Source organism: Procambarus clarkii, chromosome 24 (genome assembly GCF_040958095.1).
Source record: "Procambarus clarkii isolate CNS0578487 chromosome 24, FALCON_Pclarkii_2.0, whole genome shotgun sequence".
NCBI classification, from domain to species: domain Eukaryota; kingdom Metazoa; phylum Arthropoda; class Malacostraca; order Decapoda; family Cambaridae; genus Procambarus; species Procambarus clarkii.
Window position 1 is genome coordinate 2,990,472 of NC_091173.1, and position 26,460 is coordinate 3,016,931.

General features: G+C 54.2%; 1 protein-coding gene across 4 annotated transcripts in view; it reads left to right on the forward strand.

The window, feature by feature from the left end:
• LOC123761800 (uncharacterized) overlaps window positions 1–26,460 on the forward strand; it is a 653,931-nt gene that overhangs the window by 301,010 nt on the left and 326,461 nt on the right. For all 4 annotated transcript variants that reach the window (XM_069330457.1, XM_069330459.1, XM_069330458.1 and 1 more), the window contains 2 exons: window positions 7,311–7,549; window positions 18,194–18,383. In XM_069330457.1, the coding sequence (XP_069186558.1) occupies window positions 7,311–7,549; window positions 18,194–18,383 (429 nt within the window). The remainder of the gene's footprint in view (window positions 1–7,310; window positions 7,550–18,193; window positions 18,384–26,460) is intronic.

Below are 26,460 nucleotides of genomic sequence, written 5' to 3' on the forward strand. Positions count from 1 at the left end.
ATGTCAGACTTTGGCATCAGTCATGTGTATGGAGTTCTAGGGCCTACCGGGGACCACGAGCCAGAACCTGGCCCCCTCAGAGAGGCAAGGGGAGCAATGGCCTATAGAAACCCCCGTGTGGTTGGAAGCATTCTATGTCTGCCATCGACCGGGTCAAGCATCCAGAAAGGTAAGCATTCCAAAACAAACCCCTATTCTGGTGAAAATTGCTACCTAAGCCGAACTAGTGAATAGAACTCTTCAACAGAAAACACGGAAACTAGTATGACGTCATACGTCACCGCGCCGCTGTCTGCGCAGCTCCCCCCTCCCCGGGAGGGGGAAGGGGGAGCCCCAGACCTCCCACGCCGGCTATCCACCCATCAGTTCTTCGGCTGATGCTATAGGCAATGGTTATGTGCTCCGGCTCCAGTGGTTGTTTCAGCACTGTACCTAGAGTGTGGTGTCTGTTTTCTAGGTGGTGCGTGAGCCGGGTGTGATTCTTCAGTACTCGGGCTGCATGCGCCTAGGGTTCCCTTCCCTAGGTGCCCTGTAAGTACTGCCCTTGGGGCTTGGGGCCACCTTCCACAAGTTCCTTGGGTCCTGCCCCTGCTTGGCCGTTTACCGCTTGGTTTTCGGCCGCTCTTTGTGTGCTCGGGTGTTCTGTCTCCCTTGTTCGCCTTAGAGTAAGGGGCAGTGTTTGCACTGGTGGGGCGCGGGGTACTGTGCAGCTTGTCTTTACCAATCATAGCGGCCGGCTCTGTTCCGCTTGGGTACGCTGTCCTCTTGCGGGGTTTTCTTTTTCTTTTGTTTATATACCTGGTGGGGGGGTCTGCCTTCGTTCTTGCCCCTTGTGTCCCTTGTGTTCTGAGTATTTCTGGTGGTACCCCCTGCTAGGTCCCCGTGAGTGTACACGTCCCGGGGGTTCAGCTCTTAGAAAGTTGTTTGGTAGCTTGGGTGCCGGTTAGCAGTACCCTGCCTGGGATTACCTGAGCGCGAGTCCTCTTAAAGTAAACGCTCGGGACCCTGGGAAACCCCTGGGGGCGCGCGGGTCCGATGGATGTGACCCCAGAGCCCCCCCCTCGCTTCCAGCGAGTTTGAGGGTTGCTCTCACCTTTTGTCTCTGGGTGACTCTCTGTTTTGCCTCCGTCTGCTGCCTGTGGGGTCGGTGACACCTTCGACCCGGTGTCCTGCGAGTTTGGTTGCTCGTTGTGGCTCGGTTCCCCAGTTGTGCTAACAAAGCGGGTGCGGGCAGCAGGGGCGTTGCACTTGAGCCTTGGTGGTGGCAACGTTCTCGTGGTTTCCTCCCCGGGAGCCCCGGGGCTGCCCCGTTGTATTTCGTTTTTCCCCTGGTTCACCCTTCCTGCCTGCATCCGGTTCCTTACCGTCTGTAGGTTCAGGGCGGGGTGTTTGGTGGTGTTGAGACTCGGGCAGTCTCGGGGAATTCCCCTTCCGGGGTAGTGACGGGGGCATTTGGGCCTGTTCCTCCAGCCGTGTTGTATGAGTCTGCCAGTGGGCTCCCTTCCTTAGTGTTTTCACGGCTGCCCCGGTTTTCTGGTACGGCCGGGGCTTTGGGGGAACGGCTCGGCCCCGGGGCCTGTCGTGTAGGTTCCCGGGGCTGGGGAGGGGCTGACTTGGGGGGCCTTGGCCCCGTTAGACCCCGTGGGGGGTTTTATCCCCCTCTAGGCGGGGCTTGTGGTTACGCGGAGTGGGGTTTTTCCTCCCCACTCGCCGTACGTGCTGTTGGACGTCGGCCCCTCCCCGGGCTCGGTTCCTTGGCCTTTGAGTCGGTTGGTTCCGTCCTGTGGGTGGATGTTTCCTCCCCCGCTTTTTGGGACGGTGTTTTTGTCATGTTTCCCCGTTCGATGGGGTTCTGCGTGACTTTTGATCTCGGGTGCGCCTGCGCCTTCGTGTGCCTTCGGGACTAGTGTTGGCTTCTGTGTTCTCGAGGGTACGGGAAGGTTTTTCGCTACTTCCCGCATTATTGGAACGTCTGTCGGCTCCTAGTACTTGTCGCCCTGTTGGGCTACTTGTCGCCCTGTTGGGCTACTTGTCGCCCTGTTGGGCTACTTGTCGCCCTGTTGGGCTACTTGTCGCCCGGTTGGGCTACTTGTCGCCCGGTTGGGCTACTTGTCGGCCGTTTGGGCTACTTGTCGCCCGTTTGGGCTACTTGTCGCCCGTTTGGGTTCCCTTTTTTTGGGCTCTTTGCTTCTTTGGCCGGTTTTCTTGTTCCTGCTTCCTCTTTTGGCTCTTTTTCTCGTGCAATAGTCCTGGCTGGCGCCTTCCCGCAGGGAGGGTGTGCGGTTCGGCCAGCGTGTTATGCGCATGCGCCGTGGAGTTTGTTTTGGTCTGGGCGATGGTTCAGTGCTGGGGTTTTGCGCCCTTTTTTGCTACAGTGCTTCGCCTCTCGTTCTTCTCCCTGGCTGCGGTATGTGCCCCTTTGCGCCAGGGGTGTCCTGGTTCCCAGTTGTGGGGAGGACACCGCGGTTTTCTGTGTCATGGGTGTGGACCGCCTCCTTCGCCTCTCCCTGTTCTCCTGCGGGTCCGGCTCTGGCGTCTTCACCTGGCGGTGCTCCCAAGTTCTTCTGGGCACGGTTGAGTCGTGTCAAGTTCGAGCCACCATTCGCCAGGTGAGTTTCTGCGGTCTGGCGTCTTTTGGCCGGGCGCTGGATGCGGCGGTGTTCATATACCTGTCTTTATTTAGGTATAATTTTGTACGACTGAGACCGTTCGCACACCAGTGACTGTCCCTTTATCACCCCTTCCTGTCCCCCTCCTGTGCATGTCCAACCCATGCTACAGTCGTTCAGGGGACCCTCCTTTTTTAATGTTGTGAGGTGTGGGGGTTGTAGGGTTGGTTCTGTACTCACCTGGTGAGGCTCCTGGCTGTGCTTGCAGGATTTGAGCTCTGGCTCTTGGGTCCCGCCTATCTGGTAGAACTTGCGGGATAGTACCAGTGGAGTGCAGTGGTGCTATTGGCACTTTTGGGGAACACTGTATTACCATCAGTGGTCTGTGCTTGTTACACGACCTACTTGCGAGCATAAGCCTTCTTGCTGGTTCGTCCGTGGACTTCCAGGGCGCACTGGCCTGTTTTCGTATGGCAGTTCCGGCCCGTCCTGGTTGTGGGGGTATGTGGGCCGGTGGACTGCTCCTAGCAGCTGCCTGGTGGGCCATCCTCTGGCCGGTCTGGCCTGACCTTGGGCCGGGCTTGAGGTGTAAAAGAGCTCCCAGTACCTCATCCAGCAGGTATCGAGCGGGGTTTCTCCGCCGTCGGTCGCCTGGTGCAGGTTTCTGGGCCTGCAGGGTTTTGTCGTGTCTCCGTTGGCCCTGTCTGGGGTCTGCCTGCTCCGTTCTCTGCCTTTGCAGAGGGGAGTTGCTATTTACATGTTGCATGTTGCAGTGGTGCCTGTTGCTGCTGCTGCTGCACGTGAGCATTGGTACCGTGTTTCACGGTGGCGTGTCCTTGTTCCTGTGTCCGGTTGTGGAGTGGCGCTTTGCTGCCGTTTTGTGCCTGGGGATTGCGTGGGGTTTTTGTCCCTGCCTGATTGTCCACCCCTGGTTGTTCTCCTGGTTTTTTTTTTTTGTGCTTCTGCTCTTTCTTCCTGCCTCTTCTGCAGCAGGAATGTTCTGCGTGTGTTCTTAGGCGTTGGTCAGCCTGTGTCCTGTGATGTGCTTCTTTGTTTCGGTCTGTTGCAGTTGTTCGGGCCCCTTGGTTCGGGTCCTGTTCTGGCGGCGACCCTTCCGCCTTCTTTGGTTTTCCTAGCTTGCCCTGCCGGTTGTTGTTGTTGTTTTATTTTTTTTGGGGGGGTTCTTGCGATGTCTCGCGTCGGACCCGTCGTTTCTGAACTCCTGGCGGGCTTGCATGCTTCGGAGTTTTTCTGTTCGGCAGACGTTCCATCTCCTTGTGCCGCCTGGGTTTCGGTGGTCGCGCCCGAGATCTTCTCGCGGCTCCGCCTTTTTCCTGGGCTCGGGGGGGCCTTGTCGGGGCTGCTTATGTTCTGCCTCGTGGTCTCGCCTCCGGTTGGTGGTCGGGTGGCTTCGTGGTAGGTGTCCCACCTGCGTGCTTCTTGGCGGCAGTATGGGGTATTTTGGCGGTCCTTCCTTTTCCTGTCCCTTCTTCGGTGGGTCCTTCTTGTTGGCTTGGTTTACTCTCGGCTTGGTTTTCTAGTGGGGGTTGGGGGCCGTCGTCTTGCCACATACTGTCGCCTCTTTTCGTGCGGCGCAGGCGGAGCCGCTTCAGCTTGCTTTCGGTCTTGGTGTTGCTTCTGCACCGTTAGTCAGCTGTCTTGTGCGTCATTTCACCTCCGGCCTGTTCGTGCGCCGCTTGCACCATCCTGGTCTCTGGTCAGCGTGCTCTGTCTTCTCCTCGGTTGGTAGTGCCCCTTCGGTTCCGGTGTGTTTTTTCGTCGGCTCTTTCCTTTGGGCCTTTGCCTCTGGGGGTCGGTTCGCTGTGTTTTCTTGCTCCTTCGGTTTTAGCGTTTTGGTTGTTTGATGGCAGCAGTCTCCATCTTTTCTGGCGCGGGGTGGGGCTGCTGCATTCTGGAGGGGTCCAGGGTTTGTTGGTGCTTTGTTGGTCGGGCCGGGGGTGTGTCGTTTTTGTGTTCAGTGGCGGCCCTCTGCTGTTGTTTGCGTGCCACGGCGTTTGGGTCCGGAGCGCGTTTTGCGTTGATCCGGTTCTGTTCTTCCCGGTTCGCGGGTGATGGTGTCCCGGGTGGTCAGCCGTGTTCTTGTGGCTAAGCTGCCTGTGTTCTTCCCTCATGCCTGTGGCGTTCGTGGCTTCGCTGCTCTCGCTGCCGTCTGGGCGACGTGGCCTTGCAGTCTTTCGGGCATGGATTTTTGGTGTTCGTGCAGGGGCCTTGCTGCTCGTGGTTCTCGTGTTGTTCCCGGGATTTTCGGGGCTGTGGCGCCTTGGGTTGGCGTTTGCTGCCGGTTGTCTCGCCTCCTTGGGGGGTGCGTGGTGTCCGCCTCCCGGTTTTGTCCCTTTGACCTTCCTCTGTGGGTAGTTAGCTCCGGGGAGCCGACGGGGCTCCCCCCAGAAAACCAGCGTTGAATGTAATGAAACGCCATTTTCTGGGTGAGACCCGGAGGCTCCCCGGCAACCCTCCCTCCCTCCGGTCGGCGTTTTTCGCGTGTTTTGACATCCAGCCTCAGAACTGATGGGTGGATAGCCGGCGTGGGAGGTCTGGGGCTCCCCCTTCCCCCTCCCGGGGAGGGGGGAGCTGCGCAGACAGCGGCGCGGTGACGTATGACGTCATACTAGTTTCCGTGTTTTCTGTTGAAGAGTTCTATTCACTAGTTCGGCTTAGGTAGCAATTTTCACCAGAATAGGGGTTTGTTTTGGAATGCTTACCTTTCTGGATGCTTGACCCGGTCGATGGCAGACATAGAATGCTTCCAACCACACGGGGGTTTCTATAGGCCATTGCTCCCCTTGCCTCTCTGAGGGGGCCAGGTTCTGGCTCGTGGTCCCCGGTAGGCCCTAGAACTCCATACACATGACTGATGCCAAAGTCTGACATTAGCATATCAGCCGGTAAAGCTCCGGGGAGCCTCCGGGTCTCACCCAGAAAATGGCGTTTCATTACATTCAACGCTGGTTTTTTGCCACTTTCGTTTCCTAAGGAGGCAGTCTCCTTTCATCCTTCTTCATCCATTCAGTCTCTCCATCATCTGTTTATGCAGCTGGGTTCTTTTTCCACTGCTTTAGGGGAGGCATTTTTGGGGCAGGGGTTGTCAACTGTTGTTGGTCGGGGTAGGCTTCCAGAGGAGTCTAATTAACAGGCCATAACACTTCCTCTGGCCTTTGCTCACACTCGCCATTGCTTTTGTACATTATGGAGGGGTGCATCTAGCGTCCTTCATGCTAGCCCTTTCATGGTTTACCCTTTGATGGTGCTGTGGGGGTAGGGATACATCTGGTCCATTTTGCCAGCTCTTGGACCCAAGATGTGTGGGCCTTTTGGATGTTGTCCCAGGACCTGCAGTGGTGCCGGCCCTGAACCCCTCTTTTGGTGTCAGGTCCAGTTCCAGTAGTCTACCCTGCAGCTTCTCTTGGTTATTGCAGTGGCTGGACTATGGAGTGGTTGAGTTAATCCCCACTCTGCGGTGGGGATTCAGGTTTGAATCTCTTCATTCACTGTCCGACTTTTTGCATGACCATCTTCAGTAATTTGATGTGCCTATATGTAGCAGGTATATTTACTATTTACTATTTGTATCTGCAGAATCGAGTTATTAGCTCTTGGACCCCCGCCTTTCTAACATATTTATTTTTTCTCTATTATGTCTACTACATATATTTCTCTCACACACACACACACACATTCCCAGGAAGTAGCCTGTAGCAGCTGTCTAACTCGAAGGTACCTATTACTGCTAGGTGAACAGGGACATCAGAGCGAAAGAAACTGCCCATTTGCTTCAGCCTCTGCCGGGAATCAAACCCGGGCCCATAGGACTATGACCCCAGAGTGCTGTCCACTAAGCTGTGAGGCCACTAAGGTAGGTTCCTGGTTGGTGTCCCCAGACCTATGAGAGACTTATTGGCATTTACCTATTCTTCCTTGGTTCTGGGACTGGTTAGGTTTTGTAGTGAGGCATCAAGCTTACTGCTTTCAGGTACTCCTCATTTGTCTTGAATCTAGCCCTCCAGATATTTGCAAGTTTCACACATGTGGTGATCTGTCCCCTTCATTTGTTATGAGTTTGTGTCGTAGCATACCTTTCCAACTAGCTGGGATGGGCTTCTAGTCAATCCACGTTTCTGTCTTCAGTGATCTGGCTCTTTCCTATCTTGTTAGGTTCAGGGTTTCTGGTGAATTTATGGCAGTTGTATTTTGTTCTGTCTCAGGTTTGGACCTAGTTGACCCTGGTCAGGGATTTCCAGTTGACTTTCCTCACCCTTCTTCCAGGTTTGTGGTGGGAGGTTTTTAGATCTGGACTGAGCTGTGTTGACATCAGGAGCCAGAGCTTATGGTTGTGGTGCCACCTGGTAGTGGCTAACTGTAACTATGGGGTTCAACTTAACTGTTGAGTAGATTGTTTGCTGCTTCATTTTTTCCTTCTGTGAACATTGAAGTTTTTTGTTTTGCTTAGCTCATTTTCTGGCATTTTCCTTTGTGAGGGTGATAGTAACAATCCCCAGCTCCCTGTGCCTCCCAGCTGTGTAGGTCAGATTCTGGCTCTGGTTCCCAGTTGGCAATATGGTTTCTTAGGGCTGATATAACTTGAAAGTGGAGCTTCCTCGGTGATCTAGTTTCACGGAGACACCGAGGCCCAACCAGAAAGAAGCATTTCATTATACTAAATTCTGTGAATTTTCATTACAGCGAAGACACCTGTCGATCTCTTCAAATGGACTCAGAAAGGTTGGCAGCCCATTCCTAGAAAAGACCCTGTGGTTTTATGGAAGTGGGGGCTCCTGAGACACAAGAAGCAGACTTGGGCTCAACCTCTTATCAGAATTGATTATGTACATCTAAAAATTAATGCAGATCTTATGCTTATACATTATGTACCTACAAAGGATAATGAACTGATGCTTGAAATTAGAAGTGCTGTTACATCAGTAAGTATACCTTCAATTTAAATTACAGTACTGTACAACATTAATGAATTGTTCGAAATGCAATTTTGTTATTTCTTTAGCAGGCAAATTTGTTAAATCAAAATCTTTTAAATTTTATTTTTAAGATACAGCTTTATGTTGAAACACTTAACATTAGTTGAAATTTTAAATAGGTGTAGTGGACAGTGTAGTGGACATTTTGATTTGGTGAACTTTATGGAACCAACTCTGATTTATTAGAGTGAGGGATTCATTGCATATGTAGATGCATTCTGGAGGCATTTGTGAGAAACTTTTTTTCTGGGGGGAACCCCGTCGGCTCCCCGGAGCTATCTAGGCTGAATGGATATGTATAACTTTCTGGCATCAGTCAATGCATGGAGTTCTTGCCTACCGGGGACCACGAGCCAGAACCTGGCCCCCTCTAGAGAGGCACGAGGAGCAATGGTCTATAGAGACCCCCGTATAATTGGGAGCATTCTATGTCTGCCATCGTCCTGGATAAGCACCCAGAAAGGTAGGCGCCCAAAAACAAACCCCTATTCTGGTAAACTATTGCGACCGAAGACCGAACAGGTGGACAGAACTCCCCAAGCGAAAATTTGATAACCATCATGACGTCATCATGTCGCCGCGCCACCGTCTGCGCAACCCCCCCCCCCTCCCCGGGAGGGGGAAGGGGGGAGCCCCAGACCCCACCGTCGGCGATCCAACCATTAGTTCTCAGGCTGATGGGATCTGGTGCGGTTGTGCCTCTGGCTCCTGTTTGCAGTTGCAGTTCTGTTCCTGGTGGTCTGAGCTGTCCCTTCCAGTGGTGTGTGGGCCAGGAGTATTATTCCACGGTGCTCGGGCTGCATGCGCCTAGGGTTATCTTCCCTAGGTGCCCTGTAAGTACTGCCCTTGGGGCTTAGGGCCACCTTCCCTGGGTCGGCTTGGGGTCTACCTCCGCTGTGCCGTGTACTGCTCGGTACTTGGCCGCCCTTGGGGTCAGCTGGGTTTTTTTCTTGCCCTTGTTTGTCTCTGGGTAGGGGGTAGTTTTCGTCACTGGTAGGGGCACAGGGTACTGCACAACTAGTTTTCACCATTAACAGTGACTGGCTCTGTTCCGCCCGGGTACATTGTCCTCTTGCGGGGTTTTTCTTTTGTTTTTGTTTTTGCCTGGTGGGGGGGGTCTGCTTGTTTGGTCCCCCATCGCTGTTCTTGGGGTTGTCTCATTCTTGTTGTGTTGGTGGTCCTCCCCGCTTGGCCCCCGTGAGTATACACGTCCCGGGGGTTCAGCTATAGCTGTTTGTTTGGTAGTTTTGGGTGCCGGTTCGCAGTACCCTGCCTGGGCTTCCCTTAGCGAGTTACCACGGCTAAGGGCCCTGAAAAACCCCACAGGGGCTCTGTGGTCCGATGGATGTGACCCCTGAGTCCCCCCCTCGTGTCCTGCGAGTTTGAAGGTTGCTCTGTCCCCTTGTCTCAGGGGGACACTCACCGGTTTTGCCTCCGCTATGTCGGTGATTGTTTTGACCCGGAGTCGTGCGACGTGTGTTGTCTGTACGTTCTCCAGTTCACCCAGGCTACACCCGCTGGGTTGGGTGTGGCTTCGTCGGCTGTTCTGGTTCAATCGGGGCCGGCCCTTCCGCCTCTCTCGTGATCGTTGGGTTCGACCTCTGGGGGCTGTGTGTCGGTTGCTGCGTCGCCGGCTTCTTCTTCGGGTTTTTCGGGGTTCGGTGCCTTGGCGCCTTCCCAAGCCCTCGCTCGATGTGTACACGGACGCGTTGTCTCTTGGCTGGTGTTTTGTGACCAGTGCTCACCAGGCTAGCCAGGGGCGGTGGGGTCCATCATTCCGTCGGGCTCACAGCACGGAGCGGGAGTTCGCGGCGGTGTGGATGTCACTCCGGAGGATTCGAGTCGCTTGCGGATCGATGATCAGGCTCCATTTGGACTGCTCCCCGGTGGTTCATTGTTTGAACTGCGGTGGTTCGATGCGGTCCTTGGCTCTTTGGGGCTGGTCGCTTCGGGTGACTCGTCTGCTGAGTTCTCGGGGTTTGGCTCTCCTGGCGGTTCATGTCCGGGGGGATGTCCAATTGTCCTGGCGGACGGCCTGTCCAGGTTCCATCCCCTTTCCACGGAATGGACGGTCGATGCCGACTCCTTCAGTTGGCTGTGCCGGATGTTCGGGACTCTGGACGTGGATCTCTTCGCGTCGGCGTGGTCGAGGCATCTCCCGGTTTACGTGGCGCCCTTTCCTGACAGCGAGGCCGTCGGGGTCGACGCCTTCCGACAGGACTGGGCGAGGTGGGGTTACCTCTACCTCTTTCCCCCGGTTCCGCTGTTGCTCCAGGTCCTGACTCACTTGGAGACTTACCGAGGTCAAGTTGTCCTGGCTCCTTGGTGGCTGGCCCAGCCTTGGTTTCAGGCGCTGCTTGCTCGGTGTCCGAACCCGAGGGTCTTCCCGCAGCTCCGCCTCTTTCAGCAGATCGGTCCAGCCCTGGTTGGTTCCGTCTTCTCCTCGAGTCTTCACGTCTGGTGTTTTTGACTCGGGTTTATCATTCCTTGTATGGTGCGCAGGTGGCTTCTTTGTTGGTCTCCCACGTGCGTGCTTTGTCTCAGTGACAGTATGAGGTTTCCTGGCGGTCCTTCCGGTTTTTCTTATCACTGCGTCGGTGTTCTTCAGTCTTTGATAGGGTTGTGCCGTCTTTTCTCTCTTGGTTGTTTCAGGACCGTCATCTTATGCCGAATACTGTCGCTTCATATCGTGTGGCGTTGGCGGAGCCACTTTAGCTTGCTTTCAGTGTTGATGTTACTTCCGCCCCGTTTCGCAAGTTGTCTCGTGCGTTGTTTCACCTCCGGCCTGCTCATACGCCGCTTGAACTGTCTTGGTCTTTGGACCGCGTGCTCTCGTTTCTCTCTTGCCTCGATTTGTTGTGGCCCCTTCCGTTCGGGATTGCTTTTCTAAGGCTCTTTTTCCTGTTGGCATTGGCCTCGGGGGGGGGGGGGGGTCGGGTTGGCGAGCTTAATGCTCTCTTCCGGCGCCGGGGTTTCTGTTCTTTCGGTCCTGGTGGTCATTTTGTTCGTTTGCAGCCGTCTCCCTCTTTTCTGGCGAAGAATGAGACGGCTGCGTTCCGGAGGGGGCCGTGGGTTGTTGATGCCTGGTTGGTGAGGCCGGGGGTGCATCATGTGTTGTGTCAGGTTGCAGCTCTCCGCCGTTATTTTCGCGCCACGGCTTCCGTTGCCGGGATGCGCTCTGGGTTGATCCGGTTTCCCTTCTACCCTGTTCCCGGGTTTGGATCTCTCAGGTTGTCCGCAGGGTTATTAAGTGTAGCCAGCCTGCGGTTTTCCCCCGGGCCCATGACATTCGTAAATTTGCTGTGTTGGCGGCTATATTTGGCAACATGTCTTGGGTGGACATTCGGGTCTGGGGTTTTTGAAAATCGAACAGGGTCCTGGCCGCCCGCTACCTGGTGAATGTTCCTGGGCCTCGTCGGGCCTGCGTTGCTTTGGGTCGGCGGTTGCTGCCAGTTATCTCGCCTTTAGGTTGAGGAGTGAGGACGGCCCGCCACCCGGGTAAGTCCCTGGTTTTTCCTTCTCTTTGGGTAGTTAGCTCCAGGGAGCCGAAGGGGCTCCACCCAGAAAACCAGCGTTGAATGTAATGAAACGCCATTTTCTGGGTGAGTCCCGGAGGCTCCCTGGCATCCCCCCCTCCCCCCCCCCCCCCTGGTCAGCGGTGTTTTTCGCATTTTTGACATCCAGCCTAAGAACTAATGGTTGGGTCGCCGACGGTGGGGTCTGGGGCTCCCCCCTTCCCCCCTCTCAGGAAGGGGGGGGGGGGTTGCTCAGACGGCGGCGCGACAACATGATGATGTCATGATGGTTATCTAATTATCGCTTGGGGAGTTCTGTCCACCTGTTCGATCTTCGGTCGCAATAGTTTACCAGAATAGGGGTTTGTTTTTGGGCGCCTACCTTTCTGGGTGCTTATCCAGGACGATGGCAGACATAGAATGCTCCCAATTATACGGGGGTCTCTATAGACCATTGCTCCTCGTGCCTCTCTAGAGGGGGCCAGGTTCTGGCTCGTGGTCCCCGGTAGGCAAGAACTCCATGCATTGACTGATGCCAGAAAGTTATACATATCCATTCAGCCTAGATAGCTCCGGGGAGCCGACGGGGTTCCCCCCAGAAAAAAAGTTTCTCACAAATGCCTCCAGAATGCATCTACATATGCAATGAATCCCTCACTCTAATAAATCTTTGTTTGTTTTGGGGTGCTTATCCTGGTCAATGGCAGACAGAATGCTCCCAATTATACGGGGGGTCTCTATAGGCCATTGCTCTATAGTTCAGTTCAGCATGCGGTCTATTCCCGTGCCCACGCCATTCGTAAGTTCGCGCCTTTAGCTGCTGTTTTGGTAGTATGTCCTTGCCAAGTCGGCCGGCTAGGGGAGCCGGTCGGCCGAGCGGACAGCACGCTGGGCTTGTGATCCAGTGGTCCCGGGTTCGATCACGGGCGCCGGCGAGAAACAATGGGCAGAGTTTCTTTCACCCTATGCCCCTGTTACCTATCAGTAAAATAGGTACCTGGGTGTTAGTCAGCTGTCACGGGCTGCTTCCTGGGGGTGGAGGCCTGGTCGAGGACTGGGCCGCGGGGACACTAAAGCCCCGAAATCATCTCAAGATAACCTCAAGATATTGCCTATCTTTTGGACACGGCTTTTGGAGGTTGAACAGGGTCCTGGTTGCATGTTACCTTGTTAATGTTCCTAGTCCTTCTCGGGCGTGTATAGCCATGGGTTAGGTCCTTGGAAAACAGTCCTGAACTGAGGGGGCCACCACAAACCGAGGAGAAGGGAGAAGAGAGCACCCGGTGCAACGACCAGGACGGCTCAGGCAGTGCATGAGCTGGCTGGAGGTGAAACAATGCAGAGAAAGCTTGCGGAACGGAGCAGAAGTGACATCCACCCCAAATGCAAGTTGCAGCGGCTCTACCAGCGCCGCCCAAAACGACAATATTTGGGCGACAGTATTTGACATAAGATGATGGTCCTGAGAGAGAAAGAGAGAGAAAGGACAAAACAACCTACGAAGAGACAAAGTGCAGAAAGGACCGCTAGGAAATTTCATACTGCCGTCGAGAAGAAACATGCAGGTGGGACACCAAATAAGCCACCTGATCACCATACAAGTGGTGATAAATCTGCCAGGAATACCCTCGGGTTCTAATATCGAGCAAGAAGCGCCTGAAACCAGGGCTGGGCCGGCCACCAAAGAGCCAACAGAACTACTCGGCCCTGGTAAGTCTCTCCAAGCGAGCCAGAACCTGGAACAACAACCAAACCAGTGGGAAGAGGTACAGGTAACCCCATGTCGACTAGTCCAGCCGAAACGCATCGACCCCAACGGCCTCGCAGTCTGGGAAGGGCGCCACATACACAGGAAGACGTCTCGACCACGACGATGCGAAAAGGTCCACCTCTAGGTGCCCGTACATCCAACAGAGTCAACAGAACGAGTCTGTGTCGACAGGCCATTCCATAGATAGGGGATGAATCAAGACAGGCCATCTGCCAGAATGTTTGACACCCCTGAACATGAACCGCCAGGAAAGCCAAACCCCCGAGAACTCAGCAAACGAGTCACCTGAAGTGACCAGCCCCAAAGAGCCAAGGACCACATCAAACCCCCGCGGTTCAGGCAATGAACCACTGGGGAGCAATCCAAATAGAGCCAGATCGTTGCTCTGCGAGAAACACGAACCCTCTGAAGCTAATGTCACACCGCCGCAAACGCCTGCGCCGTGCTGTGAGCCCGATGGAAGGACGGACCCCACTGACCATCTGACCAACTGAACGAGTCTTGTGTCGGCTGTCCATTCCTTGGATAGGGGAATGAACTGAGACAGGCCATCTGCCAGAATGTTTGACACCCCCTGAACGTGAACCGCCAGGAGAGCCAAACCCCGAGAACTGAGCAAACGAGTCACCTAAAGCAACCATCCCCAAAGAGCAAAGGACCTCGTCGAACCCTGTGGTACAGATAATAAACCACCGGGGAGCAGTCCGAATGGAGCCGTTTCGTTGCTCTGCAAGCAACACAAACCCTCTGAAGCGAATGCCACACCGCCATGAACTCCTGCGTCGTACCATGAACCCGATGGAGGGACGGACCCCACTGACTCTGGCCCGCCTGGTGAGCACTGGTCATAAAACCCCAGCCGAAAGACGAGGCATCCGTGAACACATCGAGAGAGGGCTCGAGAAGGCGTCAGGGCACAGAACCCTGAAAAATCCTCACAGGAAGCTGGCGATGCAGCAGCCGACGCAAAGTTCACGGGATCCAAACACAGCGATCACGAGAGCGGCAGAAGGGATGCCCCCGAAGAAACCAGAACATCCACCGAAGCCAGACCTGACCTGATGGGTAGACCAGCACGGCGATGATCAGGCTCCCGCACTGCCACTCAAACAACTGACATGTGATCCGGGTGCCCTCCAAAAACAGTCGTAAGTGGGACTGCAGCCACAACGACGCCGCCAGAGTGAGAGACACGGAAGCGGTCTGAGAGTCCTACACAAGACCCAGCCCAGTTCGAACCTGAGAGGGAACCAAAGGGGACTTCCTCCATTACACCAAGAAACCGAACCCGGTGAGCTGGGAAGGAACCAAATCCCTGGCGAGCAGACATGCGGATTGGCTGGGAGGCCACAGCAGCCAATCGTCGAGGTAAGCCAGAACTCAAACGGGTCACCAAAACCCAGTTAAGGCGTGTGGACATGCAAGGTGCCAGATCCGAACTTTAAGGAAGGCAATGAAAGAGGCAAGTCTGTCGCTTCACAACAAAACCTAGCCAGAACACTGGATGAATCGGGATGTGTCAATACGCGTCCCAGAGGTACAAAGACACCATCCAGGCACCCGGCGCCAAAGGCAGCCGGACCCGATACAGAGTGGTCATCCAAAAGGATGAGCAAAGACCCAGGGGATCAGATGGGACAAGTCCAGTATGAATCGCAGATCTGCCCAGTCTCGTTTCGGAACTGAAAACAGGCGGGAAACTACTCCAGGATGACCAGACAGAACGCAGGGGAAGAGGCCTGCCCTGTAAGCCCCGATCCCCCCAAAGGAGAAGAAAAGACTCAACGTCACCGCAGGTCAGAGGAAAATGACCCGAAATACCCATGAATCGTGAGACCCGGCGAGAACAAACAGCATGAGCCTCCCCTCTATTTCCCCATCAACAGGGCGAACCATGAAAGGGCCAACGACCCCTATGAGAGCCCGACTGACACTCAGAGTGATTACTGCGCTGACGATTCCGCAGGAAGGACCAGTCCCGAATCTGGCACTACTGGTTTATGAAGAATAAAAGAAACCCCGAGACCTGGCGCGACTCTTCCGGCCAGGACTTCCATGGCTCCCCCGTAGAACCTACAAGTCTGACATAGGCCGTCAACTAGACGAAGTTGCTTGCAGAAAATGCACCACCGCAGATTCTGCAAACAGCAACGGACAAAAAAGGGGATGAAAATCTAAGAGCCAGGCCCGAAGAATGGAGGAGCACCATCTGTCAGCATGTGAGGAAAGAAACGAAGAACAGAGACACCGCCTCCCTCAGAAATGGCACATACTACTTCAACAAGGCAGCGGGCACCCGAGCTGCCGAAGCAAGCAAAATAGAAGCAAAGCAAAATACTGGAGGGCCAGGTCCCAAATCTACACAGTAAAATAACAACGTACTGTAGTGAACGATATGGAAGAAAATGCAGAATAGAACCAGTAAAGAGCAGGGATGCCATAGGCACAATCAGAGAACACTGTATAAGCATCAGAGGTCCGCAGTTGTTCAACGTCCTACCAGCGACAATCAGAAATATTGCCGGAACAATTGTGGACAGTTTCAAGAGAAAACTAGACTGTTTTCTCCAAGGAGTGCCGGACCAACCGGGCTATGGTGGATATGTGGATCCGCGGGCTGCTCCAAGCAACAGCCCAGTGGACCAAAATCTCACAAGTCAAGCCTGGCCTCAGGCCGGGCTTAGAGAGTAGAAAAACTCCCAGAACCCCATCAACCAATCAACCAGGTAAGCACACCAGACACTGGCCAGGAACCCAGCTCCTCCACACCCACCCCGAGCTAGTCCGAAGACAGCTCCAGCAGGGAAAAGAAGTGCAAGACCGAAGCCAAGTGCCCATGGGAGTGCAAATCCTCGGACTGAATTCCCTCCCTTTCGGCAGGGATGCCGAAAGGGAGGGAACTTGCACGTGAAGCCACACCTGGGTGACATCATGAGAAAGGACGGGGGCGAACAAGCATGCACTGAGGTGCTCCAACTCGCCCCCCAGGTAAACCTGAATGACTGTAGTCAACTCCCGCTATTCAAGTGCGTGGTCCACAGAACGAATGCCAAGCCCCAACGAAAAGAAAAGGAAGTCTGCCAGCCAGGAAGACTCTGGCACCTCGTAACATACCCAATAAGGAAAAGAGGAGCCAAATTCAAAAGAAGGCTTCATTATAGAGGCGTAATCCGGGTCTTACAGGAGGTAAGCCGCAAGGGCCTCCCACATCTTCCTCAGTGGGATGCGGAAAGCCAAAAACCTCTGGAAGGAGGGAACCGAAGAACCCAAGGAAACTCATAACCAAACCCGGGGAGGAGTCGAACTCGTAACAAAATCGTACAGGAAGGGGGATAGGAAAACCCCTCCCTCTATAACAACAAGCCCTGCACTGTGGGTACCAAACACCCAAGCAGGGACAATTGGGCCCAGGCCCTCCCAAGTCAACTCCTCCTCAGCCCCGGAATCCTCCATGTCAGGACCCGGGGCCGAGCCGTCCTCCAAACCCTCTGCCTCTGGAGAAAAAGCAGAGTCCACCGGAAAAGCAGGGATGAAAGGGGCCCACTGGCGTAGCCCAAAAACTCCGGCAGGAGGAACAAGCTCGAATGCCTCCCCCGCCGATCCAGAAGGGGCAATCCCGAAGCCACGCGAGTCTCACTACCAGTATAATCAAGCAGGGCAGCTGCGGGGCATCCGGAAAGGCAACCAACCTCAGACGTTGCTGCAACCTAAACCTCGCATGCAACGCTAAAGCTGCCTGCACCCAATTATCAGTCTCAATGGACTGGGTGAATGGAATACAAGCAAAGAACACCACTCCCAGGACTCCGGGTCATAGGTGTCACTGACCCAATGGGCAGCAAGGCGGAGGCAGACGGTGAGTGTCACCCTGAGACAAGGGGACAGAGCAACCTTCAAACTCGCACAAGGCGAAGTGGGACTCGAAGCTCTCCTCCATTGGACCACTGAGTCCCAATGGGGGTTTCCAGGGCCCTTAGGCTGACTGCTAAGGGAAGCCAAGGCGAGGTACTGCTAACCAGTTATCCCAGAGCTACCAAGCAAACAAACTAAAAGCTGAACCCCTGCGATGTATGCAAGCACAGGTACCTAGTGGAGGGCCACCAAAATCCTACAAGTGGTCCTACCGCCACACCAGGCAGACCCCCACACCAGGCAGACCCCCATCAGGAAAATCAAAACAAAAACTAAAGAAAACCTTGCAAAAGCACAATGTGCCGAGGTGAACAGAACCGGTCGCTGTGTGTATATCAAACAGCTGCACAGTACCTCGCTCCCCAGCCAGCGACAAAACTACCTCCTACCCAAGGGTAAACAGAAGTAAGAACCACCCCACCTGAAACCCAAGGGTGGGCAATCACCGAGTAGCGACAGAACCAAACCGAGGTAGCTGCTCCTGTACGGCTCATGGGAGATAACCCTAAACCACAAAGACAGTACTTATGGGGCACCTAGGGAAGATATCCTCTAGGTGCATGCAGCCCCAGTACTCTTGTGTTACTTCTGGCTCACACACCACCAAAACAAAGCAACACCACCGCTAAGCAGCACTGCGCAAAGAGTGGAGCCAGAGCGATTGACTGTCACCATCACAACAGCCTCTTGAACTGAGGAGAGTTACCGGCGTGGAGGTCTGGGAACCCCCCATCCCCCTCCCTGGGAGAGGGGGGGGGGGTTGCGCAGATGGATGCGCGGCGATTGTGGTGACGTCATGTTGCTTTCCTTGTTTTTGATTGGGGAGTTCTGTTTGCTAGTTCGGCTTTCGGTTTGCAATTTTTGACCAGCAGTAATTTGTTTTAGATTTCCTACCTTTCTGGGTGCCTGACCTGGTAGATGGGAGAAAAAGACTGCTTCCAGTTACACAAAGATGTCTTTAGGCCATTGCTCCTCGTGTCTCTCTTGAGGGGGCCAGGTTCTGGCTCTGGTCCTCGATAGGCTTAGAATTCCTTCGATTGACTGTTGCCACGGTCTAATATATACACATCAGCCCGGTATAGCTTCGGGGAGCCCAAGGGGCTCTCCACAGAAAATTACATTATTAAAGTAAATAGACTTTCACATGCAGTACTTTTAATCATGCTAAGCTATTCATATGGCATCATTAATATATTAAATCTATTATGTACTTTATTTATAGTATGGTACTTTATCTAGAATTCTCTCCATATTTAATTTAACTAAGATTTTAAAATAGCAATATTTACTCCTTACTAATTTAATTCAATTAGGCTGAATTGTAGAGAAAATCTGTGAATTATACAGAAAATTCATTTGATAATTCAGTTTATAATATTTATTTGACCACAGGTAAGAACCCAGACACATGCTTTGCTTTCCATGGGAGATGTAAACTTTGGTCAGCATTCACAGCTTTTAACAAATAGTCCATTACCTCCGAGCCACATTTGGGAGCTGTTAAATGCTGGAGGAGGACTGACAGAGCCTCTTGCTGAACCACAGCCAGGAGGTGTCTATGTCATCAATCTCGGGGCCAAAGGTAAAGACTGTTACCAAGATTTTATAGCATCTTACAATAATAAAAAATTTCTGAACTATACCGCTCAGACTCTCCATAAAGCTCACTGAAATCTAATTGGACTGATTCATTATCATCAGGGAGGGTGACATTCTGCACCAGAGGAGCAGAATCTCTCCCAACATCCCTCCTGGGTTATGCTAGTGTAGGGAAGTATTGGAGAAGAACTTTGTAGAATTTGGAGTAACCACAGAAAGTATAGTTCATAAATAGACACTTATGGCCTTTCCAAATCTTATCACAGATTTCTATCTCTTCACATCACAGAGATAGACAAACTATGATCCAAGACGTATCATAATCTAACTGACTCATCTTTGTGATGGTTTGAACAGATTTAAAACCCAGATTCATTCAAGTACCTAAATGAGTTTTCATCTTTAGAAACTTTGATTTCATGTGAAGTAGGCTAATGCTGTGTACTTGCTAGGCAGTATGCTTATATTGGAATGCATTTTGAATGTGTTGAAAACATTTTCTGTGGGAAGCCCCATCAGCTCCCTGAAGCTATACCACTGATGTAGTGCTATTCTATTTGGGGTCATCAGTCAGAGTTCTTGTTGCCTACTGGAGACCAGAGCCACAACCTGGCCCCTCCCTCAGAGAGGCACAGGGAGCAATGGCCTATGAACACTTTACATTTAAAGTACTGTATGTCATAGTTGTCACCAACCAGGGAAGGCACCCAAAATGTAGGCAAATAAAAACAGACCACTGTCTGGTTGAAAATTGTGAGCTATGCGCTCAAACAAGCAAAAGAACTCCCCCCAGAAAGAAAACAAACAATCAACACTTCATTCAACTAGCACTCCGCTTGTTAGCGCTACGCCCCTCCTGCTCCCCTCTAATGGGGGAAGGGGAAGCAGGCCCCAGGTGAGCCGACAACCCACCAATTCAGTTCTTGACTGATGCGTTTAGTGGTCGGATGGTACCTCAGGCCGCAATTTATTTTCTGGACATTTGCCTTGATGGCTGTTTCTCCACTTGTCGTGCATGCTGGCCTGGAGTTCAGGGTACCAGAGCTGCATATGTCTAGGAACACCTTCCCTAAATGCTCCGTGCGTACTACCCTTGCATGGTCAGGATTATCTTCCCTGGGGCATTCGGAAATTACTCCCCTGTTAGAAGGCTTCCTTGCTTGTGGATGTTCTCATCCTTGGGGTAGGTTTGGGCTTTCTGTCTTGCCCAAGGTAGGAAGGGGGGTGTTTATTTGCTGGTGGGGCGCACTGTGGCTGGCTCAGTCTATGTTTGCTATCACGCGGCGGCCGATATTTCTCTCCAACTGCTAGTTTGCTAGTTGTGAGGTTTTGTTTTTTTCTTGTGTTTTCATTCTGGCATTTTCACCTATTGTCTGCTTAACTCCTTATTAGGCTTCGCCTAGGTTGTGATGGTGGTTCTCCTCTGTTGCCTTGAGGTTTTCACGGCTGCTACTTGCAGTCAGTTTGCCTGCTTAATTTAAGACAGGGTTTACGGGATTAGCTGGCCCCAGTGCCTGGGTTTCCTGTGGAAATTATTTACCCTCCAGGCCCTGGAAGACCCCTCTGGGCTCGGTCATATCATGGATACATCTTCCCAGCCTGCTCTCGTCTAGTGCGACTCTGAAGGTTGTTCATCGCCCCTGCCACAGGGGAGACGATCATCCGTCCTGCCTCCATCATGCTGCCTGTTAGGTCGGAGACACCTACGACCCAGAGTCTTGTGGGACTTGTTTCCCACTTGTGCTCCAATTTACTCATCCCTTATTTGATGATCTTGGATCTGGCAGCAGTCGCATTGCATGATAGGTTCTCTTTATTACCACGGGCCAGGTTGGTTGCCCGGTTGGAGGCCCCGGAGCTGCCCCACTTGGGTTTTAGGGATTTGCCCAGCTGCTCCTCTCCTCTGCTTCCAGCTCCCAAACTTCTGAGGGTTTCGGAGTTGGGGCAGGGTTTAGTTCGGGACGAGGCTCGGGTGGCTTTGGGGGCTGCCCCTTCCAATGCCAGCGCGGAGGTGATTGAGCTTCTATTTTGATCCAACAGACTCCCTTCCTTGAAGCTTTTCCCCTGGACTCCACCTTTTCTTCAGGGATGGTGGGTGTGTCTGTTTTGTACCCTCCTTCCCTTTATGAATTTGAATTGGGTGGGGCTTACTCCTCTTACTCTTACTCTTACTTACTTACCCCGGGTCCATTTCTGGGTGCCTTTGGGTTCCTCGGATTAGTCCTTCCTGAGGTTTTCCTCCTCTTGGATTTCCCCTGCAGAGGTTCGGGAGGCCCTTGGTGCTTACCTCCTGCGAGACCTGGACTTTGTCTCTGTGATGAACCTGGTCTCTTTAAGTTCAGTTCCTCTTACCTGTATTGGGTGCATTATAAGGTTCTGGCATCTTCCTGGCTTGCAGACTGCTCTTTCTTTTCAATTGGGGCATGGCACGGGTTCTGTCGTTCCCGCACACTGGATTGGCAAGAGCATACTACAGTATTGCAGGTGTACCTGGGGGACGGGGGTGCTTTTGAGCACCTCATTGCATGCCTTTATGCCCCTGTGCTTCCACATGAAGTTAGCTTGCTCGAGTTGTACGCCTAGGTCCCATCCCTTTCAGCTGCCTTGCTTGTGGAGGATCTTCACGGTCGCGGAGATCTGGCCTCTCAGTCCTGTGCTTCTTTTCCCTTCTCAAACTGTCCTTGGACTGGCTTGTGGAGGATGTGGAGGCATTGAGTGCCAAGCCATTGTCTGGGGCATTTGCTTTGGCTGCTAGGATGTCAGCGGCGTTGGCGACGTTGCTGTAACTACATATGCCCATCCTCAGGAGGCACTGTCTCTGTTTTATGCCTCTCACCTCGTGTGTCGGCAGGTTGTTACAGCGCCTGACAGCTGTGTGTACAACACTTCGGATTCGTAGTCCCGATGTTCCAGCTTCAATCCCCAGTGGAGGCGGAGACAAATGGGCAAAATGTTTCTTTCACCTTGATGCCCCTGTTACCTATCAGTAAATAGGTACCTGGGAGTTAGACAGTTGTTACGGGCTGCTTCCCGGGGTGGTGTGTAACAAAAAGGAGGCCTGGTCGAGGACCGGGCCGCGGGGACGCTAAGCCCCGAAATCATCTCAAGATAACCTCGCCCTCTCAATTGATTCAGCCTGGGCCCTGGCTCTTTGGTTTTCATCTCCTTTCTGGCCATTATTATTTTTTAACTTGGTTGTTTCTCAGTTTTTGCAGGCGGCTTCTGCTAGTTGCCGTCCTCTTTCTGATATGTTGGCGATCGGGACTGGGCGTTCTCACACTTCCCGGAAGGGTCGTGCCAGGTTTCAAGTTTCTGCTGGTTGAGGTGGGCCATTGGTGTCAGCTTCTGAGCTGGCGCTTCCTTTGGAGCTGGCGTAGTCTGGTCCACGTAGTGATCGCTCTACTCTTTAGCCAGCTTCTCATAATGAGTGTCGGCCCTTTCACGGGTCGCCCCATTGATGGGTTGGAGGGGGGGGGGATGCTCGCTCTGATTGTGCTGGGTCCCAAGATTTGTGGGCGTTTCAGGTCATATCCTTCGGACTATGGTGGGGTTGGGCAGTTCCTTCTCCTTCGGGGGGGTTCGAGGCTGGCGGGGCAGGCTTTTTCACCAGCGCTCTGTTGGGTCATCTTGGAGTGGGTGCGCTTGGGTGTGGTCAAAACGACTCCATCCCTCAGGTGGGTTTCTCGCTTGTTTCCAGTGCTGATACGGAACTGTGCGGATCTGCAGTTCATTCTGGACTTACCCCGTCTGAACCCCTGGATTCCTTGCTCCTTCTTTCAGATGACTACTATGTCTCATATCCAGCTTCTGTTGGAGTCATGTGCCCGGATGGTGTCTCTGGACCTCCGGGATGTGTATTGGCACGTTCCCATCCATCTGGGGTTCAGGGACTGGTTAGGTTTCGTGGTGGGGTGGCTGCCTTATCGCTTTCGTTGCCTTCCTTTTGACTTGAATCTGGCACCTCATGTTTTCACACGTCTTACCCAGGTCACGGTGACCTGTCTGCGTCTGCTAGGGGTTCAGGTTCTGGCCACCTAGATGACTGGTTGGTGTGGGCTCCCAGCCAGTCTGCTTGTCATCTCACCAGGAGTGTGGTTCTTTCCCAGCTCGTCTGTTTTGGGTTCCTAGTGAACTGGAGGAACTCCCATCTGGTTCCATCCCAGGTTCGGACCTGGCTGGGCCTTGTTTGGGACTCTCGGTCCGCTTCCGTGTCTCTCCCTCCGGAGGCTTTGCTGCAGCTGCAGTCCTGCCTTCAGCTGTTTCTGGGGGGGGGGGGGGCTGGGTCCCTCGGGGGCTGCTCGAGCAGTTGTGTGGGAGTCTGAACTTCACGGTTCATTGTCTGAACCGTGGGGGTTCTCTTCGGTTCTTCAGCTCTTTGAGGCTGGTCCCTTCGAGTGACTTGTCTGCTGGATTCTCGGGGTTTGGCTCTCCATGCGGTTCATATCAGCGGAGTGGCCAACATCCTGGTGGACAGCCTGTCTCAGTTCAGTCCCCCTGTCCACAGAATGGATAGTCGACCACGACTCCTTTAGTTGGCTCTGCCAGTCGTACGAGCTCTTAAGAGACCTCTTCTCATCGGTGGGGTTGAGGTGTCTCCCGATATATGTGGCACCCTTCTCTGACTGTGGAAACCTGGCCTCCTTAGAGAGGCACAAGGAGCAATGGCCTATAGAAACTCCTGTGTGATTTGAAGCATTCTATGTCTGCCATCGACTGGGTCAGGCACCCAGAAAGATAGGTGCCCCAAAACAAACTGGTTAAAATATTGCTACTGAAAACCAAACTGTTGTGCAGAACTCCCCCAAACAAAAAACGAGCAAACGAGCATGACGTCACTACCGTTACCATACTACTGTCTGCACAGCTCCCCCCTTCCCGGGAGGGGGAAGGGGAAGCCACAGACCCCTGCGCCGGCTATCCACACCCCAGTTCTGTGGCTGATGTGAGATCCGGCGGTTGTGCGACTCTAGCTCCAGACTTTGTCTAGTGGTGTGGTCTTGTCCTGTGGTGGTGTGTGATCCCGGAATAATTTCACCAGGATTCGGGCTGCATGTGCCTAGGGTTATCTTCCCTAGGTGCCCCTGTAATTACTGCCCTTTTGGCTTGGGGATTCTTTCCACACATCGCTTGGGACCTACCTCTACCATTGTTTTCTGGGGGGAGCCCCGTCGGCTCCCCGGAGCTATCCCAGGCTGATATGCTAATGTCAGACTTTGGCATCAGTCATGTGTATGGAGTTCTTAGGCCTACCGGGGACCACGGCCAGAACCGGGCCCCCTCAGAGAGGCAAGGGGAGCAATGGCCTATAGAAGCCCCCGTGTAGTTGGAAGCATTCTATGTCTGCCATCGACCGGAACAGGCACCCAGAAAGGTAAGCGCCCCAAAACAAACCCCTATTCTGGTTAAAATTGCTACCTAATACCGAACTAGTGGATAGAACTCCCCAACCGAAAACAAGCAAATTAGTGTGACGTCACACACTGCCGCGCCGCTGTCTGCGCAGCTCCCCCCTCCCCGGGAGGGGGAAGGGGGAGCCCCAGACCCCCCGCGCCGGCTACCCACACCTCAGTTCTTGAGGCTGATGCTATAGGCGATGGTCGTGTGCTCTGGCTCCGGTGTCGCTACTGCACTGTGCTTTGAGTGTGGTGTTAGTTTTGTGGGTGCGAGAGCCAGGAGTTATCTTCAGTACTCGGGCTGCATGCGCCTAGGGCTGCCTTCCCTAGGTGCCCTGTAAGTACTGCCCTTGGGGCTTGGGGCCACCTTCCACAGGCTCCTCGGGGTCTGCCTCTGCTGGTCCGTTTTACCTTTCGGTTTTTCGGCCGCCTGTTGGGCTCTTGGGTGTTCTGTTCTCCCTTGTTACCGGCAGGTAAGAGGCAGTTTGCACTGGTAGGGGCGCAGGGTGCTGCTCAGCTTGTAATTCCCGACATCGCGGCCGGCTCTGTTCCTTGGGGTTCGCTGTCCTCTTGCGGGGTTTTGTTTTTCTTTTTGTTTTTGCCTGGTGGGGGGTTCTGTCATTTTATTCAGTTTGTTTTTGCCCTTTCACTGTTCTCCTCGGTGGCGCCCCCTGCTAGGTCCCCGTGAGTGTACACGTCCCTGGGGTTCAGCTTTAGAAGTTTGCTTGGTAGTTTTGGGCGCCGGTTTGCAGCACCCTGCCTGGGACTACCTGAGCGCGAGTCCTCTTAAAGTAAACGCTCAGGACCCTGGGAATCCCCTAGGGGGCGCGTGGGTCCGATGGATGTGACCCCGGGGTCCCCACTCGCTGTGTGCGAGTTTGAGGGTTGCTCGGTCCCCTTGTCTCAGGGTGACCCTCATTGTTTTTGCCTCTGCCACGCTGCCTGTTGGGTCGGTGATACTTTCGACCCTGAGTCCTGTGAGTGTTGCTGCTTGCTTGTGACTCAATTTACCCAATCCTCTGATGATTCTATTCGGGATGATTCTATGCGATGATTCAGGCGGCACGTGCGTTGCAGTCTAGGTTTCGTCTGTTGCAACGCGCTCGGTTGGTTGCTTCCCCGGATGCCCCGGGGCTGCCCCGCTTTGCTTTTCGAGACCCGGACTTGGGGGTGGGGGTCGCTTCGATCCTGGTTCAGTCCGCACCTCCTCGTCCTTCCCCTTCTGTTCGTTCTGGTCCCCCGCCCCTGCTTCCGGCCCCGAAGCGTCTGAGGGTTTCGGGGTCGGAGCAGGGGTTACTTGATCTCGAGACTCGGGCAGCTTCGGGGGTTGCCCCTTCCGGGGGGGCGGCAGAGGCATTCGAGTCTTGTCTCCCGGCCGAAGCTTCAGGGTCTGACCAGTGGGCCCCCCTTCCTCCAGCTTTTCCGGCTGCTCCGTCCTTGTCTTGTGGGGTCGGGGCTTGGGGAGAGGACTCGGCCTCGGGTCCTGTGGTGACGGACCTCGAGGCTGGGGAGGGGCTGACTTGGGGGCCTTGGGCCCCGCTGGACCCCGCCTGGGTTTTTCTTCCCACTGAGCGGGGCTTATTGTTACAAGGAGTGGGGTTTTCTTTCCCCCCCTCTGCGTACGAGTTGGATTTGGTGTCGGCCCCTCCCCGGGTACGGTTCCGTGTTCCCCCGGGTACGTCGGTTCCGTCCTTCCGGAGGTTTTCGGCTTATCGCATCCAACCTGGTGTGGTGCGAGCGGCCTTTGCAGCTTACCTCCTGCGTGACCCGGATTATGCCTCGGAAATGGATCCGTCCACGTTCAGGTTTGGGACTTCGTTCCCTTTCTGGCTCCGTTACGAGATTCCGGAGTCATCCTGGCTAGCAGACTGCCCCTTGTTTGGTCTGGATTCCTGGCATTCCTTCTGTCGTTCCCGCACGCTGGAGTGGCGTGAAGCTTCCACGGTGCTTCAGGTTTTCCTGGGGGGTGAACTTTAGTACCTGAATGAGTGCTTGTTTGCCCCTGCCCTTCCCCGCGATGTGGGCGTTATTCAGCTCCATGTGCAGGTTCCCTCCCTTTCGGCGGCGCTCGTGGCGGAGGACTTCCGCGCTCGGGGCCTTTTGTGTTCGGCCTTGCGGTTCTTTTCCCTCCTGGAGCTGTCTTCGGATTGGCTCGTGGAGGATGTGGGGACGCTTGGGTCCGTCCCGGGGTCCGGCACCTTGTCCTCGGCTGCGCGTTCGTCGGCTGCCTTGTTGAAGCTGTTCACGCCGATTTTGCAGGATGCGGTTTCCCTGTTCTATGCTTCCCGTCTCGCGTGTCGGCAGGCGGTGCTGGGTTCCTCCGTGGAATCTGCTTGGGCTCTGGCTCTTAGGCGTTCTTCACCTTTTTGTCCTCTCCTGTTTGGGGAGTCGGCCGTGGCGCAGTTTATTCAGGCTGCGTCGGCGGCTTGTCGTCCGATGTCGGACTTGTTGGTTTTCCGGGGGTCCCGGGGTGGGTCTTCCCGGAAAGGTCGTGCCAGGGCTCGGGGTTCCTCTCGTCGTGGTAGGCCTCTGGTGTCAGGTTTGGGGTTGGCTCCTCCTGCGGACCCTCCCTCGTCTGGTCGGCGCGGTGTTCGCGCTGTGCGGGGTTCTGGGTCTCGTAAGGGTCGCCGGCCCTTTCGCGGTTTGCCCCTTTGACGGGGCGATGGG